This window comes from Glycine max, chromosome 18, assembly GCF_000004515.6.
Source record: "Glycine max cultivar Williams 82 chromosome 18, Glycine_max_v4.0, whole genome shotgun sequence".
NCBI lineage: Eukaryota > Viridiplantae > Streptophyta > Magnoliopsida > Fabales > Fabaceae > Glycine > Glycine max.
The window spans coordinates 2,474,554-2,493,803 of NC_038254.2; the positions used below are offsets into that span (position 1 = coordinate 2,474,554).

The window sequence follows — 19,250 nt, forward strand, 5'->3', positions numbered from 1 at the left end:
CAACAGCGGGAAAGTAACTAAGGAGTTGAGATAAAATTGTTTTATTTTGTTTTTAAAAGAGCATCACAACTATATCGTATATCCATATTTTTGGAAATAATAATCAAGGAAATCTGTCCACATGGTGTTCATCTATTGTGAGTGACCGTATTGAATTTGTTTAGAATTACGAGAAAATATAAGCTAAACAACAATCTGCCAAACGAATAATGATTAACTAAGAATATCAATATCACATGCTCCGATAATAGAAGCAGACAAAATGGAAAATAAGACATGTAATCAGAAATAAACTTTTTCTTTCTTAATTATTTCAGGCAAAGTAAGATAACTTTTTGTGCAGATAGAGCAATGCAATTGAACTCCGAATTCATTAACAACAATTCAGTTGTCTGTCTCACGTTTCTGAGAAAGAACACATGATTTACATAAAGATTAGAATGAATTCACTATACAGTTTCGAGTAAACCTACACGGTACATACAGCCCAGACAAAACCATTTTAAGAGGTTTATACAGGGAAATGGGAATATAAATAAATAATAAGCTAAGTGTAGCCACTAAAATACACAAGGATGCAAAAAAAAAAAAAAAAAGAGCATCAACATAACTGGCAAATCATTGCAAAACAGGTCAAGAAAATCAAGAATCGGTATTGACATCATTGGATAGTTGCATAAAAGGTTGATGATGGTTACTGCTTTTCTCCAAAGATATCTGCTTGGCCATGCAAGGAAAAAAATAATTATTTCAGACAACAATATCACGTTGCCAACTGAGTAGAGTAAGTAGAAATACAAGACCATAAACGCTAGAAATACATTTTTTTTTTAACACACTAGTTTCAACTTTCTATTGTTGGATGAAATCCATGGGAAAGTAACTAAAGCATGTGGGTCTCAAAAATTAGGGAGTGCAACCCATATGAAATTCATCTAATAATAATAAAGAATGTGGCAAAGAACGAGTATCTAGCATTCTCTTGGACTAAATGATATAAACAAGTTATATCAACAGAAAAAGAATAAACGATGGTCAAAACTTTCATTTAAAGTCCTAAGTGAAGATTATGATAGTTGCACAACTGTGACATCACATCAACCATCTTACCTACAAGCATACAATCACTACAGAGGTCTATTAAGCAATTTACTTTAAAAAAATCAGTTTAATAAAATAACTTTCACCAGAGATAACAAATCACACGACTTGGAAGTTTAGCTTACTGAAAGATGATTTGAGGTATATGATGCTTACCAAAAGAAGATCCTCATCAGTTCCAAAGGCTTTGCGAGCTTCTTCTAAAGACTTTGAAGAAATCCTCTTATGTTTCCTGCACATTTTCAGAGAATTTTGAATATGTAAATTTATAAAGATAATCAACTTTTATGTTAGGCTCAAAATCACAAAAAAGAACTAGGCCATAATTTATCCACTCCAATAATATGCAGATGCTTGTCATATTCCAGCATATTGTTTATGAAAAATAATAAAAGAAAATTGATTGTTTGACTGATGTCATTTCACTGGTTTACGTTGTGTCCTTTGCTATATCAGGAAATTCAGCCATGGTGAAAAGGAATAGCGCTAGAACCATAAGGCATAACACAATTTGGATTTACATGTCATGTTTGTGATCCAAATATAATGGTAAAGATATTAATAAGGAAAAGTAGTATTGTGCAGAAACTTTTAATAAAAAACCAGAAGTAGAGAGAGGGGAAAGAGGTTACTTAGAGCTGCCAGGATCTCTAATCTCAAACATATCTGCTCCAGCATCATAGCCACATATCAACACATAGTGACCTGTCAATGGAATTTTTCTACTTATTAACTCATTTAATAAATTTATTAATTTTAGAATGTTTGGATAAATACTATAATACTTCGATAAATCTGTTGTGAGGATATTGACCTTTCTCAACGTTAGAAAGATATCAGCTCATATTCACAGTTGCAAACAAGCCTAATCTTGGAGTTCAAGAATTAGAAGTCTAGGATACCAACAGCTATCAACCTTTGAAATCATTTTTCAGCAGAAACATTTAACGTGCTACAATACAGTGTGATATATAATTTGCATTAGCTTCCCTGTCCTTAAAAACACATGCTTTTTTGGGATGGATTTGAAAGAAAAGGGGGGATAAAAAATTATTGAGAAAAGGAAAATCAATGGGTTCACAAACTTATGAGGTGTGTAAAAATGATGGAGCAAGGCCCACTGGTTAATGCAGCATTACACGTCTTCTTGAAGGAAGGTCAGTGAAAAGCCATGAAAATGTTTGCTGACCATTACCCTAATCAAAAATTGAAATAGAATAATATGTTTATATATTTGTCTAAACTCATCATATGAAGTTCTTTAGAACATCACACTGCTGGTCTAAATAAATCAAAAAGGAAAGCTACTCACATGTATAGGACAATTGTAGGTAGTAACTTCCACTTGGGAAGAATACATCTAAAACAAATGCAAATAAAGTAAAGCTAAAATATAACTGTTCACCTGTGTAGCCAGAGTTGTTGCTGAAAACACCAGGCACAGGAACATCTTGCAAAACATGACTGAAACAGAATCTTTTCAGAAGCAGCTAGAATTGCCCATTGCCAAGGTAAACGGCATTATTGAGGAAAAGAAAATGAAAAAGTAAAGAATTTACATTACACCCAGGGTAGCAAGTTTTCTAAAAAAAGAGTTTGTCAACGAATGAACTTGGTTTACCTCAGTCAGGTGCTATCTAAAGTTGGTAGGAGCAATTGGAGTATGTAAATGTAGTACAGTTATTGTAACTAAAGTATTAAATCCAGTAAAGAAAGGATTATAAGAAAATTGTACCTCAATTTGTTGTGATCAACTAATGCAATAGCAACATATTTCCCAGACAATATGAGAATAGAAATCTCTTCTGCACTAATTGACCTGCACTGTAAAAAGATGAGAATTGGAAATTTTTTAAGAGTAAGGCCAGTTATTGGAGTTTGTTAGCAGAAGGTTAGCCAGTTAGAGTGGGTTTGAAAGGTAAATAAATAGGAGGAGGATGTATAGGAAGAGGTACTCTATCTTGTATCATTTGTAAATCGAGCTTTTGCTCTTTGTGAAAGGAGAAATCTGATTTGAAGGGGAAAACCCTTGGAAGAGAGATATCTCTCCTATTTTCCAGTTGAAGGGGAAAACCCTTGGTCCTAACAAAAGGTTTGTTGGCTACTTATAAAAAAACAACAAAGCCATAAGCAAATAAAAAGTCTCCAAAGTCCAAACAGAAGTAAAGATAATAACCATGAAGTTCTAACTGTCAATTGGTTTGTTTGGATAAACTTTTCCATAAGCATTTAGGAGAAGAAAATAAGAAGGAAAAATGAAATAAGCTTCTCTATAAGCTAAAATTAGCTTATGCATAAGCTAATTTTAGTTTCAGGAAAGCTTGTTTCATTTTTTCATTTTATTTTTTTCTCCTATAAGTGTTTATGGAGAAGTATAACCAAATAGATTCATTTTCTTCTAATTCCAACAAATCAGCCAGAGAAAACCATTTCACAAACCATTATAAAAAGTTTATTTACTTATTACCAGTGCTCAATGTATGTGGTAAAATTGCAACCAACTGAACTGAGTTCACACCCTTTAATTATTTTATACCAAGACAAACAAACAATAAAACATTAATCGAAAGAAATGATGTAACATTTTCCTTTCCTTTTCCAGTATGTGACAATCTCAGAACTTTTCTATTGATATTGAGGGGATCCAATAAAAAAGGTGCAGGCGTGCAGCATACCTGTATATCAATGCCAGCCTCCATTGCTTTCTGAAATAGCAAATCCACTCTCACTAGATCATTAGGCAGTTCCTCCTACACAATATTTAAAACAAAATCCTATCAACTTTATGCAATAGGTACAGAAAGCATTGAATGCATGCAGAAGAAAGATCCATACAGCAAGGTTGTTTCAAATTCTACAAAACACCAACATTGAAAGTGACAATCATAAAACCGGACATGCCATAACCTATAACCTGGTACCTGTTCTGCTCAATCATGATTATCAACAAGACCTAGAGCCAAGCTCTGGTACATTTTGGGCAAAGACAAATTTTTCTGTTTACACTAGTGAATCACCTAATCCTATGACATTTAAAATGTCCTCTCTTGGATAATACTCTGATACCAATATATCCCAAACCCAATTTTGGCCACTCTTAACGAAAATTTTATATCTTCAATTGCTTCAACCAAAAACAGACACAAGCAAAGACACTAGAGTCAAATAACCCCCCATTTTGGTCCTCAAAACATTTTTGTAACATTAATTTGCTCTTTAAAAGATTATTACATCTATTTACTATTCAGACTTCAAATGATAGTTTTGCTGCATCAAAAACAAAATAGCCCTAAGTTACTGTTTGATGACCAAAATCATGATTTCATGACCAAATTGATGTTTCAAAATTCTCCTGATGACCATATTGGGGATTTACTAATACTAAAAAAAACTAAAGAGCTTGTAACTATTTCAGTATGACAATGAATCACCTTGTAAAATGATTCAATGCAATAGTTTGGATTTGCCCCAAATGTCACCGTGAAGTAGGAAAAAGCAACAGCAAATCTCTGTAATAAATATGCCAAATCAACAGTCCAAATGCTGCAAAACAGTAGTAAACAGTGAGACTAGTGAGAAGTTCATCAAACATTTTCATATCGAATTACAATGTTTATCTGTTTTGTTTTTGTACATGATATTAATTTGTTCTACTAGTTGATTCATATTGATGCTATTGTTGGCAAAAATAAAGTTGCAACGATTGACAGCAGCATCCTGAAAAGTAACAAAAACATAACTTGTGTTTATATTCAACCATTAAAATAAAAATAAAAAAATCTTATTTTCCTTTTTTCTTCCCCTATATGAAAAATCTGATAAGCACTTTGGTTTTCTAACTTGAATCCATACAGCGTACGTAAAGACATAAATTACATGCAGATAATCTCTAGTCTACGGATTGCCTCATGCCATCCCCAATTTTCTTATTTTATGTGGAATTTAAGACAAATGTAGGGAGAGCTTGTGCATTGTCCACCCTTCAAGTCCAAACTCAATGGGCTCTTACACGAGAGTTGTTAGAAATATAATCAAGTTATTCATTTGACTTATTACTGGGAAAATGTATTAAATAATAATAACAACGATAACAGCCATGGGATTATCAAATATAAATCTACAAAATGTGTACTAAAACATGATAATTGCCAGATGATCTGACTATTTTTAGGCAACAATGTATGACAACTCTGGGCCAAGGAGGAAGGTTAGTTATATATGTAATATCACTACATTAATCACAATGCATCAAATACATTTATTTAGTATTTTAGTCTACAAAATTTGATGATAATTTGGTCCAAAATGTATAGATACTAAGAAACCCTGTCACCTGATTAACATTTTAAGATTGGCAATGATTTCCAATTAAAGAGAGACAGAGGAGAGAGGAGGACTAGAAATATACTTGCATTTGCATAGGCATAGTCCTATAGAGTATATTCTCACAACTTTGTGTAGAACCCATAGTGAGTCCCACACTTTTGGCACTTTACTTTTCTTAACCTATTAAAGAAGTCCAAAGACTCCAAACTATGCTTCCTTCTTAATTGCATTAGAAATAGCCATGGATAGTCTAGGATCTTCAAGCACTTCAAATGACAGAGCTTTTATAGAGGAAAAGACCTAGTTGTGCGGCATAGTTCAGCCAGTGTTGGAATATCGCAGTTGTTGACACCGATAGTTTTTAAAACCATCAAGACACAAGCAAGGCCACAATCCCATGTATATATTTGGTTTATGTGTGGTACCTATAAGCATAATTAGATAAAGTTTATTACAGATATAATCAACAGAGAAATATTTCTAGTATATAATATGTAAAGAATGAGTTTTAGTCCACATATCCCATGCTCTTACTTCAAAGAAGTGTGAACGGCGCAAGGAGGGAGGATGGGAATCTATGTTACTTGATGGTTGCTGAAACAGGTATGGATCTATCACATTCAAATTATCTCCTTTTAATTCTCTTTCATCCCCTGCCTTGAGAATCTTGTTGAATAGCAAGCATATGGGCCACATCAATGACCAAAGTTAATGTAAAATGTTTAATTTCAAACAAAGGTCTAGAACAGAGTGCAGTCCTTGTCGCATATGTGGAGTCTCAACCAAATTGGGAGGATTGCAGTACATACACTGCCTGCAGCAGCTTTGACAAAACAAAAATAAATAAATATAGAAGTCAATCATAAAATTCTTTAATTTCTTCATAGTTAGGATTCCCCAATTTCTAAATCCATTGAAGGCCATAACACCTAAGAAGGGTGGATTTGAATCATTTAAGAGTATTTCTGGATGGATAAGTTAGGTGGGCAATTTTCCATTTCAAGTAAACATTCTTTATAATTTATATTTGTTAAAATAGTGAGATTATCATGTAACCTTCCAATCACCCCACATTCTTCTGTTTAAAACAAACATTTAATAATTCTTTAAAATCAAAAATGAAAAACTAACCTCCCTTTCCCTTTCCCTTTCCCATGCAATTTCCTCCATCCAAACATACTAGGGGTTAATTGCACAAAATCAAATTTGATGGCCTGCATAAGTTAACAGTAAGTGCAGGGTAGCTACACCAAACACACAATGTCACAAGATTATTATTGTCTTTAACCTAAGCATCCATAGACAAACACAAACTAATATGATGATGGATTACTCTGACTAACAGGAAAAACCAAAAAAATCTCCCTCGTAATTTAACATATAAACAGGAAACAAAAATGTCTTTCGGAATGACAAAATTAAAAACAAGTCCAAAGCTGATATAAAATTTTGACGGTATCTTCACTCCAACACCAGCATATAATTCAACGACTAAATTATTCGATATGATAAGCGAAACAAACAGAAAAAAAATAAAATCGACGGATGAGTTAATTTCATTTGAGCGGAGCACGAAACAAGTAAATTATCGGAAAAACAATAAATCAAATGTTAAATGGAGGCAGAGTCATAGAAATTGGAACGTACGAGGCGAAGAGAGAAGAAAACGCGAATTCGAAGAGGTTGGTTGGTGCCTTTGTGTTTGTGAACGATTTTGTTTTGTTCAATTCCTTTTCGGTTTCTGATTTGTCTTTTGGCCCCTTTCTTCTCTGTTGTGTTGTGTTCTCCCATCACGTTTTTTCTTCTACTTCTTTCATTTTCTTCATTGTTTTTTTCAAATGGATTAATTATTTTATTAATGTTAATATTGACTGTGTTATATGAAAGCACATGTCGCAACGTCAGGTACAAGTTAACGGAAAAGAATAAGATGCGAATTAATTTATGCTAATGCGACAGACAAGTTAAGTTTCCTTACATTTGATTTTTCTTTTTCTTTTTTCTGAGAGGACATTTCTTTTCTAATAACCAAGAGATGTAATCTCTATCCTATGAGATTGATTTATTTTTAGGATAAAGTGTTATCATTGTTGTCACTTCATATTCAAATAGGAAATCAAATTCTTAAGAGATTCAAATATCAAATTATTTCTACCAATAATTTAATTTTTTTAGAGGACATTTGATTATTCTTGTACTAAATTGTGTTGTGTTGCTTAAGTTACAAATTCAAATACAGTGTGGATGCTTTGTAGATAGGTGAATTTTTTTAAGTATCGTGCGAAAATTTAGGGCAATTAGATAAATACATTAAAACTTTTCATTTTTTAAAAAATAAATAAATAAATAACAGAATTTGGCTAAATTTAAACAGCAAATCTTAACAAGAACAAGATGCAGACGTTTTGTTGATATTTTCTTGGCACCTTGAGAAAAAATCAATGCAATAAGAAATATTAAAAAAAGAAAAGAAAAGAAAAGTATGTGAACTTCTAAAAGTGGCATCAGGATGGAATCAGGTACAGCCAATCTGTGTAACGACAGCAGGTACGGATTCAATGAATGTTTGTTTTTTTTTAATTTCATTAAAAAGTATCAATCAATCATAGCAAAAATGTTCATTATTTTCAGTATTTAGCTAAATTGTGCTGTCAAATATTTACTTATATTTTTTTGGATACAAGAGCTAAATAAAATTTACTTATATACGATAAATGATTTTTTAAAAGTAAAACTCTCTTTAAAAATGAAAATAAATAAAAAGACGTATTAAGAAATAATAATTATACTGATCTTAGAAAATATATGCATTGGAAGGAAAGGAACTTGGTTGGAGAAATAATCACATAAGCTGACCTCCAAATGTGGCAAATTGGGTTTGGACTTAACTGAACGGTGATCCATGACTACCCAATTGCCAAAAGATTACATTCTACTGAAAGGTTGCTATTTGCTGCAACCTACCGAGAGAAGGTCATGTTTTTAAATTACTTTATAATATAAAATAACAATATTACTGTTAAATTAAATAAATACAGTAATTGATTTGCAATATTCTTAAAATTGTGGCATAACATTTAAAATCTTTTAATTTTATTTATTCACATAATCAACACTATCTATATTTTTTTTATTATAATATTGTTACGAAGTTATTTTTGTCAAAAATAATGATAATTTTTTTTAAGGATCATGAGTACACATTAATTAAGATCTATATTTATTTAAAAAATATTATTTTTTTCTCTCAACACGATCTGTTACATATCTAAGCACCAATCAAGATTATAATAATTTAATTAAAAAATATAAGTCACTCATCACTTGGGTCAATCATCATCAATCAAAAGACTATCTATACTACAATATGTTGGGGGAATTGTAGAACATCCCAATCAACCGAGTAATAATCTGATATCGGGTGAAAATAATAATTTCACATGTACGAGACCATTTTGTTTTTCAAAATTTCTTTTGTTTTGACTTAATGAAGCTTATATGAAATGGACAATGAAGTGGATGTGATATAATACCTAGATTTTATTAAAGGTGGTCCATGCTAATGGTAGCATTAGAAGTGGTCCACGCTAACAGGAGAATTTATTGAAATACTCTTTTAGCGTCGCCGTGGAATCTTGGATATTCTGCAATTATCTGAACAGCACATGCTGGAGCTCTGTTTTAAAACCATCAATTTTTTATATATACAGATAAAGATTCATATTGGTTTAGGAGGGTTTGAAAATTGAAATCCACAGTTGAAAAGACATAACGTTGTAGATGTAGACTCCAACTTAGTGTACGTTTACTGTTTGTTCTTGGTTTAAATTCAAAGAACAATCAGAAGCTTTCCAAACCTGCAATTAATTTGGGATTGGGAGGAGTAAGTCAATGCATTGGAGGAGAATTGTAAAAACAAATGTTATATGCTCATAAGCCAGTATGTCTAAGAAAGTATGTTAAATAAACTGGCCCAATCAGACAAGTCCGTTTGTTACCCATAGTATCTACTAAAGGGTATCAAATTGGGTTCAAATAATCTATAATCGCTCGGATCACGAGCATAAAAACATATTTAACCTGATAAAATTTATGAACATAATTATGTTTGAGTAAGTGACCGGCCTCCAAATCACGTTTCATAAACGGATTAAAGGGATGTCTTTTGCATACATGTTTGGATTTTCGTTCAATTAGTGATGTATGTGTTCTTAGACACGTTCGATAGACAAACATATAAGACATCGTTTTGATCCCTTTAGGAAATGTCATTTAAAGTTTAACTACCGAATACTCAAACATACCTTACGTTTTGTCAATTGGATTTGCATGTGGCTGCATTTTGGACAAAAATTCAAATATACACACACATGGTGAGATTTAGGGACAAATTTAGGGGGAGGGGGAAGGGGTTGGGACAATATGGCCTTGGCCACCCTCCCTCAAGATTGTTTGTATACATGAGAAGCAAAATAAATTAATATCAATAGAAAAAATTTAATAAGAAAAATAGAATATTGATTTAATGTTTGTTTAATAGTAGATTTTACTTCTTTTACACATAAAATTAATATTTTTTTTGAAATTTTTTTATTTGTCAAATAATTATTTATTAGAAATTAAATAATTAAACAATGGTGTAAAAAAGATTTGGATCCCCCTTTGAAGTATTTCAGGATCCGAGGTGTGAGATGTGCACTGAAAATTCTCAGAACTTGAGATGGCTAGATAATCCACACTCTACTGTATTCCGTGAAGCAAAAAGCGGAAAGTAAATTTAAAAAGGTTCACAAAAAAATGAGTTTTGAAAAAAGTAGCGGCCATGGACTTAAAAAAGTCAAGAACTAACGGTGCCTCTGCTTTAATAAACGGATATAATAACAGTTTCCTTTTTCACTTTACTTTAACAAATCCATTGTCAAAAACAACGTGCAACCGTTGTAGGCATTTTGGCCTTTAGCTTCTGATCCCTTCGTTGCTTTGTAAGTTGGATTTCAACGGAAAAAGTTAGATAAATTTGAATTGAAGTTTGTATGAAAGTCATCTCCGTGCATTGTGACAGAAAAAAAAAGGAAGAAGAATATATAGAGGAAAACGTTAATGGAATTATGTTAGCGTTCTTTATACAGAATGACAAATCAATTAATTTTTAAAGAAATTTAGTTAGAATGTACTTCTAATATATTTTTATGCTTTTATTTAATTATAAATTGCCATATATAACAAAATGATTTATTTTTATTGTAATTATTTTAAAAATTATACTCTAGATAATTTTGATTAACTATTGATGTATTTTTTAAAACTAATAATACATAAAAAAATAAACTCTGGATTTAGTTTTTAATAAAAAATAAATTAAATTAAGATTTTATTATATAAGTCAACACATTATTCATATATGACAATTTTTAATTAGATAATAATACATATTTTTTTAAAGTGCCAATGCATTCTAATTAAATCCCTAAATTAATTAAGATATTTGGATTCTTTCTTCATAGAGAACAATAACATCTATATCTTCTTAAAAAAAAAAACTAACATCTCGATCTAAACATAAAATTACTTCTAAAACACTTTTTTATGTGAGATATGTCAACTTGAAAAATTAAAATAAGTATTGTTTGGAAACGAAGAGAGTAAAAAAGTCCAATTTGCTATAAAATTATGACTTTAACTACAAAAGTTGTAATATAGTATATTTTTTTTATAATTATAGTAACGTTTTTTTGGGTGGTAAGGGAGGTTTAAAAGCCATTAATTAAAGAAATGTTACATCAATTGTAATGTTTGTAATGCACAAATGTATTATTAGTTAGGAAACAAGAAGGCATGTTTTAAGGGAAACAACAAATGTAAATGTACTAGCTTGTTTGATGAATTTTTTCTCCTAGCTTCCCTGAGTCGCATTTTTCAGTCATGGCAGACCTACGCCGTAGTAGACCTTCTTTATACTTTATACTATTAAAAAGACATACTTTTTTAACCGAATATTACTACAGTTCCTGATTATTAGGCAAATTTTATGGTCATGCAATCAAAAGTAGTTGTGACGCCTATCATGTACTTTAGTAGAAGGGATTGCTTAGTTGGATTAAAGAATAAAATATTTAAATTAAAGTAAAAAAAAAATAAAAGCATGAAATTCACACTAAAATTTGAAATTTCCTTCTTTTTTTCTTGTTTGATCTCAATCAAATAAATACCAAGAGTGTAAGACAACTAGAAAAAATAGTTATTGCGATAATAATATCATGTTTCTAAAAGATATAAAATAATGATAACCATGTTTGTGGTTAATTTAATTGGATTGTGCAATATATAACTAGATGGTTTGTTTGATTAGATTTATGCGTTCTTAAAATCAACTTAATTTGTAATATTGGATGAATATTAGTAATACATTGATTAACTCATTTTTTAAGACACTATTTTTTACTAAAATTTATTAAATTTACAAATTATGAGTAAAATTTGATGTTGTTTGTGATTTTCAATAAATTTAAATTATGATAAATGATAGTCAGTTAGAAATAGTGTTTCTAAATTATATATATATATATATATATATATATATATATATATATATATATATATATATATATATATATATATATATATCATATCATATGCATACTAAATCATATATCATAAAGTTTAGGTCATGGTTATGGCTAAAGGCAACACTACTATTTGGACTTTTTTGCTTAACTACGTATATGTTTTGATTGAAGTTAGAAATAATTAAACAATGTAGACGATATATTTGATTAGCTGTAATATCTACTAATTATGTTTACATATTTCTCTGTAATAATATCATTTTTGTTGAAGAACTATAACAATATAATAACTATAGAGAATCCAGTTTAGTTTGATAATCGGATCTTCATTTAATTAATTAATTAAATTTGGAAAAGACAACGAAAGAAGATTATCTTAAAGGATATGAGCAACTTTCTGTCAAGGCTTAACTGCTCTTTAACGGCCATATGTTGGTTATAAGTTGAATTAAAAAACAGACATTAACTGACAAATTATGGAATGGCACTTCGTCGACAACTGATAGTAATAAGGTTTTACCAATGAATTGATCATGGAAATTACTGGATAACCCTTGATTGATAGGTCACAAGTCAAAACCTTCGTATTATTCAAAGTTTAATACAATTACGGTTTGCTTTTGTTCAAGTAAAAAATAGATTTTAAAAATATAGTGCATATTCAGGATTTTTTTTTTAAAATAATCACCAAGAAACCCTTTCAAGAAGTTAAAAATACGTATTATTCTTTGAAATAAACTAAATTAAATGCATGCATGTTTGTAAATTATGAGGTTAGAGAGAGAGAGAGAGAGAGAGAGAGAGAGAGAGAGAGAGAGAGAGAGAGAGAGAGAGAGAGAGAGAGAGAGAGAGAGAGAGTACATGCAATAGTATATTGTTTAATACTAGTATTGATTTTGTGTTTCATTTAGATAGTCATGAACATGTCTATATTATTTTGATAATAAAGCCAGTTTGAATTTCACCTTCGAAATATTTTATTGCAGTGAACAGGGTGGAGTTAGAGTTTTAATTTTAGGTGGTTTAAGATAAAAATACATTAAGAAAAAGTGATAAAAATGCATAATTTAGTTAAAAATAAATAAAATTTGGTGTGCATAATTAATTTATGTAAGAAATTTATTATAATTAATAATTCTTATTTAAAAATAAAATAAATATATAACTATAGTCTATATTGAGTATAAAAATAGCATATAACAAAAAGAATATATCAAATGAAGTAATATATATATATATATATATATATATATATATATATATATATATATATATATATATATATATATATATATATATAGGAAAAAGGAGTCAAAAAATATAAGTTAAACAAATTTAGGAATGACCATAACTCCATCTCCTTCTTTCGCCGCTCACATGAATATGTAACAGTAACATATTAACAAAAATAACAATTTCAACAAACCAGCTAACTAAACTCTATATTTTAAAAAAAAATCAATGGACAAAATTTCCAAGTGGAGTAGCTGATATTATACTAAAAAATTATACCTCCTAAATTCTCATTCGGAGTTAAGTAAGGATGCTGTTCTTTTTAATGCAATCGAATCAAACAAAATTCAATGTCGATAAATGCCATCAAGAACTTTGATAGCAGGAGTTGGAAGATATAGACAAGCGGGACCAATTATGCCCTAATGATGGTGGCATGCATTTCCCATCAAAGCCCCTATAACTATTTCACGCCATACTATTCAAATTTTAAAACACGAACGCTATCTATCGCTCCACATAAATTATTAGGTTATTATACAACTTTCTTTAATTAGTACTACAAACTTCACTAATGATCCTTTTGGTTGGATGATTTTTTTTTTAAATGAATTAGAAAGAAAGGAAAATTTTCAAATTTTATTTTTAAAAGTTACCTCTTTTTCTTTTCTTTTTTTCATTTTCTCTCCCATCAAATAAAAGAAAATATTTCATAAATTGTGTTTTCTTTCTTCTTTATTTTTTCTACTCTCACTTTATCTCTTATCAAATGCACCATGAGCCCCACACAATCCAACAAACTCAAACATTAAACAAGAGATTCCATTGTGATTAAAATACTACTATCTATTTTCGTCTAGTAAGTAAGTAATCCTAGGTGGGTGCAAAATCTTCTGTAAACGTGATATACTAGTACTTATCATTTGCATAAAAGTATCATTTCAGTTCTTACAAATAAATAAATTTCAAATAAACTTTTTGAAATTTTTAATTATTTCATCTACATTTTAAAACTTAATAACTCATTGTCAAATAAGTCAGATATTTTTTTTTTAAGAAAGAAATATTATATACACACTCTCTTATACATTCATTTAACACACTCTTATTAGTTTTTTTTTTTAAATTACAAAAGTCGCAGATCCTATTTAATGAATCTATCATGATTTCATACTTTTTAATCAATAAAAAATAATATGTAGGTACTAGAAAGAGTACTAATTAACACTCTTTGTTTTTTTTAAATTTAAAGTAATATAATTAATAAACTATACTTTCAGTCATCATCCAAAGAAAAACTACACTTTCATATTCTTATTTAAATTTTTTCAATTTAATTATTAAGATAATAGTGCTATATATTTTAAATAATTATACATAAATTACTTTTTATTTTAAATATTCTACTAACATATCTTATTTTTTATCTTTTACTTTTTATCAAGTCATACACACTGACATACTTATTATTTTATCTCTCTTTATTTAGTCTCTCTGGGCGGACAGGACAGTACATTGGGTGTCATCAAACATTTTTCTTACATTTTTAGACACTGAAAATAGTGATTTGCTGGTTATGTGTCAGTAAAGCACAGGTGCAAAATGTTGCAACAATAATGTGAAAGGCCAAAAAAGTAATTATGTATCTCAGCGTGTTGTTGTATTGTAGCTCCCTCTCTCTGCTTACTTACTCCCACAGCTACCAGGTTCAAATTTTTTTATTGATATATTTTGAACGTACCCGAATACTCTGAGAGCGAAAGCCAGAAGAGAGACGTTAGTATTTTGGTAATAATACCTTCAAAACTAGAAATCAAATTTGTTGTTGTATGCACTGCATTGCAGAATCTCACAATCCTTTTCGGAAAAAGCCACACGTCTTCATCCTTACATCGTCTTTTCTTTCCATGAAACAACCTTAGCGGTCCCTTCATATATCCTCACACACTTGTCTTACCGTTATGTCTGAACCCACGTTCCCAGTATCTTCTTATCTGCGCGAGTGGTGACTGCCCCATTTGCCTTTTCGAACCCAAAACACTTTCTTTTCCTCAAAGATGGATGCTTTATCTAAGAAGAACGAAAATTCTCAAAAGAAAAGAGATGGGGTTGTTTTGTCTTGTCTCACCACAGATTCTTCCAGTGAAACCAGTTTCTGTGGATCCAGCTCCTCAGTTTCTGCTGAAGAAGCTAAGACAAAAGGGTCTTCTTCACCTGCTCCTCTTGGTTGGCCTATTCTCAAGGCCACAATCTCCAAGCGCTCTAATTCTGATGAAAAAGAAAACAAACATAAATCCCACTTGGAAGACAAAAAGTTTACCAGTATTGCTTTGAAGTTGTCAGGTTAGTCTTTTTTTTAATATGTTATGAGATAAATGGATATGCTGTGTTTGGAAACTAGAAAAGGATTGTAGAATCAGGAATTTTAAAGGATAGAGACTATTTTGTTTAGTTAAATTGGTTGGAATTAATAATCCCTTTTTTAAGTCATTAATAATATCCCTTTGACTTTGTTGTCTAATAACTCTAATTAGTGCTAGTTATTGGATTTGTTTTTTTTTTTTTTGTTGTTGTTGTTTGAAACAGAAGTTGACATGATGAAGGAGAGGTTTGCAAAATTGTTGCTTGGTGAAGATATGTCAGGTTCTGGAAAAGGGGTTTGCACTGCTTTGGCCATCTCTAATGCCATTACTAATCTGTGCGGTATGGTTTCTCTCTTGCAGGCACTGACATAGGCTCACGATGTAATTGAGAAACTGTTTAGTTTGTCTATGTTGGCAATTAGTTCAAATTTTTGAATTTTCTGTTCTGGTTTTAAATTTGAGTTTTATAACTTATTCAAATTTGGATTATTTGCAACGTGTAGCAACTGTATTTGGGCAATTATGGAGACTAGAACCCTTACCTTCTGAGAAGAAAGAAATGTGGCAGAGAGAGATGGAATGGCTTGTTAGTGTTAGTGATTACATTGTCGAGTTGATGCCTTCTTGGCAAACATATCCTGATGGGAGTAAGCTCGAGGTAAAATTGGACTGAATCTTAATTTCAATGCTGAACTCTGATTTTATTCAAAAGGGGAATTAATGAATCATGAATTTATGATGTTTCTAATATGGTGCATTCTGCAGGTAATGACTTGCAGGCCTAGGGCAGATATTTTTACCAATCTTCCAGCTCTTCGCAAACTTGACAACATGCTTCTCGTGAGTATTTGAATCTTGTTCTCTCATGGCTCACTAGTGAATAGTAGTTGGCTGTTACATCATTGAATGATTGTGGCCTCAATGTGCATTTTCTATAATAACAGGGAATTTTAGACAGTTTCACTGCTACAGAGTTTTGGTATGTAGACCAAGGAATTGTAGCCCCAGATGCAGATGGTTCGGTCTCTTTTCGGAAAACAATTCAGCGGCAAGAAGAGAAGTGGTGGCTTCCCGTACCTCGTGTTCCCCCTGCAGGACTCGGTGAAGACTCAAGAAAACAGTTGAATCACTCTCGAGAATGTGCAAACCAAATACTAAAAGCAGCCATGGCTATCAACAGCATTGCTTTGGCTGAAATGGAAGTTCCTGAGTCATATTTGGAAGTTCTTCCTAAGGTCTAATCTAAATTCTATCATTAATAGACTTTTGTCGCCTTATGTCATTCTATGATTAAGATAAATGACCAAACAAAGCATATTGATAATACCAATACATGGCATACCTTGGTTATATACAAATAACCTACAGGGACTAGCACATATCGTTCTTTTGCATAAATGTACATTGCCTTAACCTGTGGTCAAGGTTCAATCTTCAGGTTCGTGTGTATATAGCCTTAGATGGACTTGAATACCTCGAGGGAACATTTGCTGACTCTTGATCGAAATACATTGGGATCACCCTGAAAAAAAAAACATGTATATTACCTTCAATGTGATGTTCTCTAGTTAATTTTGTGTCAAGTTATGACATTGTCTTGAATATGGATTTTTGCAGAATGGAAGAACTTGCTTGGGGGATTTTGTTTACCGTTACATAACATCAGATCAATTCTCCCCGGAGTGCCTTCTTGATTGCTTAGACATATCCTCTGAACATGTTGCACTAGAGATTGCAAACCGTGTGGAAGCAGCAATTTATGTATGGCGCCGAAGAGCTCACTCTAGGTCCTCACCAAACCCCAACCGTTCTACCACAAAATCATCATGGGAAATAGTCAAGGACTTCATGGTTGACGGAGATAAGAGAGAACTACTAGCAGATAGAGCTGAGAACATTCTAGTTTCCTTGAAGCAGCGGTTCCCAGGCTTAAGTCAAACTACCCTTGATACCAGCAAGATCCAGTGCAACAAGGTTGGTTCAATTAGATGTTGATACAATTCCTTAGATGTTGAGAGCATTTTTCTCTATGACAAAATTTTGATACAATTCCTTAGATGTTGTTGGTGTTTTTTCAATTAGAATTTAATTTGTATCTTGATAATCTGCGTGAAGTATTACATGAATTACCAGGGTGAAACTCTAATTTTGATTGAAGAACAACACCAACAGTACTTACGGAATATAAATTTTTTCCCTTTAATACATCCATAGTTGCATATATCATTGACACATTTTCACACATTTCAGGATGTTGGAAAATCCGTGCTAGAGAGCTACTCAAGAGTTTTGGAGAGCATGGCTTTTAACATTGTGGCCCGCATTGATGATTTGCTATATGTGGATGACTTGACAAAACATTCAGAGAGGTTTGCATTGGTTCCTACCACTACAGTTAACGTGGTTTCTCAGCAAAAGAAGGTTACACGTCCACTCTCAGTGTCTGTCTCAGGCACTACTCCACACAAAGCATCAGTTGGCACACCTAGCTTTTCACCTGCGGCGGTGCCACTAATAAGTCCTGCAAGAGGGGAGAGAACTCCTTTCCTCCACAACATCAACATCAACAACAACAACAACATCAAACCCCATCGTCGCGGCTTTGGGGTGAGGAGAGTGTTGTCAAATTATCTTGGAGTAGAGACAAAGACTACTAAGATATGCAGCAACTCAACTGAGGTGAATTGTTCAAACCCAAGCAGCAAGAAAACGGAACAACAACATCAGAAGGTGAAAAACAGGACCAAATGACTAGCAAGGTTTTATCCATTTGAAAGCACTCAATACCAAGTTGAGATTCGGTGGCACAAAGTTTACTTAGGTGGAGGGAGGGGGATTTAGTAGAGCACAAACTGTTATAAAGCATTTATTATTATTTTTTTGAACTTTTTACATATGTATCATTCACGAATATATATATTTATTGGTAGTTGAGAATTCAAATTCGTAGTGTTATTACAGTAGCTTACTGAGATCTGAGTTCTGAAGCAGTTGGCATTCATTGTTTTTGAATTTAAATATGCTGGGAATCACGTTGACATTTAATGATATATTTGTCAATTAATTGAAACCATCTCAATTGAAAACTGAGACCTCTGCACAATTTTTCTTGTAGCATTGATTAAAATGTGTTTTTGAAGGTAGAAAGTGGCCACTGACAAATGAGACTTCATAAAAAAAAAAGTCAACAAGGTATATTAAAGATAAAAAAGTGGGGCATTCCGAGAATTGAACTCGGGACCTCTCGCACCCTAAGCGAGAATCATGCCACTAGACCAAATGCCCTAAATGCTTTTAGTTGTCAGGAACAAAAGGATTATATAAAAATTATATGAGAGAAAAATGTCTACGTAATTTCGTTTCGCACGCTCTTCCTCCTTGTCAGCTTGCTTTTGCAATTTTCTTTGAAAATAGATTTGGAATCACATATTAAATTATTAATTAGCATGCTATAAGGACACATCCAAAATTGTGATGATAAGCACTGTTGATCCAATTAAGCTAAATCCTAAATCTTTGATAAATTAATTATATTTTTTGAGCTAAATAAATTTCTTAATTTTTAAAGTTAAGAAAAAAATTGTTCTTTTGTTAATTTTCTTCCAACTCTTTGATTCAAAATTTGGGAGGTTTTTGATAAATTTAAAACAAGAAATAATTT

The 19,250-nt window shown here is 31.4% G+C and overlaps 2 protein-coding genes and 1 non-coding gene across 9 annotated transcripts; 1 reads left to right on the forward strand and 2 right to left on the reverse strand.

Annotated features, from left to right (window-relative positions):
• Nucleotides 1-369: 369 nt before the first annotated feature.
• LOC100037468 (guanylyl cyclase) lies at nt 370-7,278 on the reverse strand. Of its 6 annotated transcripts, none has more exons than XM_014770179.2 (11): nt 7,075-7,278; nt 6,559-6,641; nt 5,962-6,241; nt 5,728-5,852; nt 4,533-4,644; nt 3,777-3,851; nt 2,837-2,925; nt 2,507-2,565; nt 1,734-1,806; nt 1,258-1,333; nt 370-717 (listed from the first exon to the last, which is right to left on the reverse strand). In XM_014770179.2, the coding sequence occupies exons 3-11, from the start codon at nt 6,121-6,123 to the stop codon at nt 643-645; spliced, it is 846 nt and encodes a 281-aa protein (XP_014625665.1). In that variant the 5' UTR covers nt 6,124-6,241; nt 6,559-6,641; nt 7,075-7,278; the 3' UTR covers nt 370-642.
• A 7,688-nt stretch (nt 7,279-14,966) lies between these two features.
• LOC100796692 (rop guanine nucleotide exchange factor 5) lies at nt 14,967-18,526 on the forward strand. 2 transcript variants are annotated; one of them, XM_006601909.4, is made up of 7 exons: nt 14,967-15,569; nt 15,816-15,929; nt 16,093-16,247; nt 16,355-16,429; nt 16,534-16,824; nt 17,207-17,563; nt 17,840-18,526. In XM_006601909.4, exons 1-7 carry the CDS (start codon nt 15,284-15,286, stop codon nt 18,338-18,340), a joined length of 1,779 nt encoding a protein of 592 aa, XP_006601972.1. In that variant the 5' UTR covers nt 14,967-15,283; the 3' UTR covers nt 18,341-18,526. The 2 variants fall into 2 exon arrangements, with proteins under 2 accessions (XP_006601972.1, XP_003552856.1); XM_003552808.5 differs by having other exon boundaries at nt 14,968-15,569; nt 15,813-15,929.
• A 276-nt stretch (nt 18,527-18,802) lies between these two features.
• Nucleotides 18,803-18,874, reverse strand: TRNAP-AGG (transfer RNA proline (anticodon AGG)). Its single transcript has one exon. It is a non-coding gene; the product is annotated as a tRNA-Pro (tRNA).
• Between the last annotated feature and the right edge of the window lie 376 nt (nt 18,875-19,250).

What these genes read in the sequence shown, in the direction of transcription:
- LOC100037468 (XM_014770177.2), bottom strand. Translation starts at nt 6,123, where the DNA reads ATGTGGCCCATATGCTTGCTATTCAACAAGATTCTCAAGGCAGGGGAT. An exon ending in CAACAACTCTGGCTACACAG is followed by an intron (nt 1,807 to 2,506) that starts GTGAACAGTTAT and finishes TTCCATTGACAG; the next exon opens with GTCACTATGTGTTGATATGT. An exon ending in CTGATGAGGATCTTCTTTTG is followed by an intron (nt 718 to 1,257) that starts GTAAGCATCATA and finishes ATGGCCAAGCAG; the next exon opens with ATATCTTTGGAGAAAAGCAG.
- LOC100796692 (XM_003552808.5), top strand. Translation starts at nt 15,284, where the DNA reads ATGGATGCTTTATCTAAGAAGAACGAAAATTCTCAAAAGAAAAGAGAT. An exon ending in CTGATGGGAGTAAGCTCGAG is followed by an intron (nt 16,248 to 16,354) that starts GTAAAATTGGAC and finishes TGCATTCTGCAG; the next exon opens with GTAATGACTTGCAGGCCTAG. An exon ending in AACTTGACAACATGCTTCTC is followed by an intron (nt 16,430 to 16,533) that starts GTGAGTATTTGA and finishes CTATAATAACAG; the next exon opens with GGAATTTTAGACAGTTTCAC.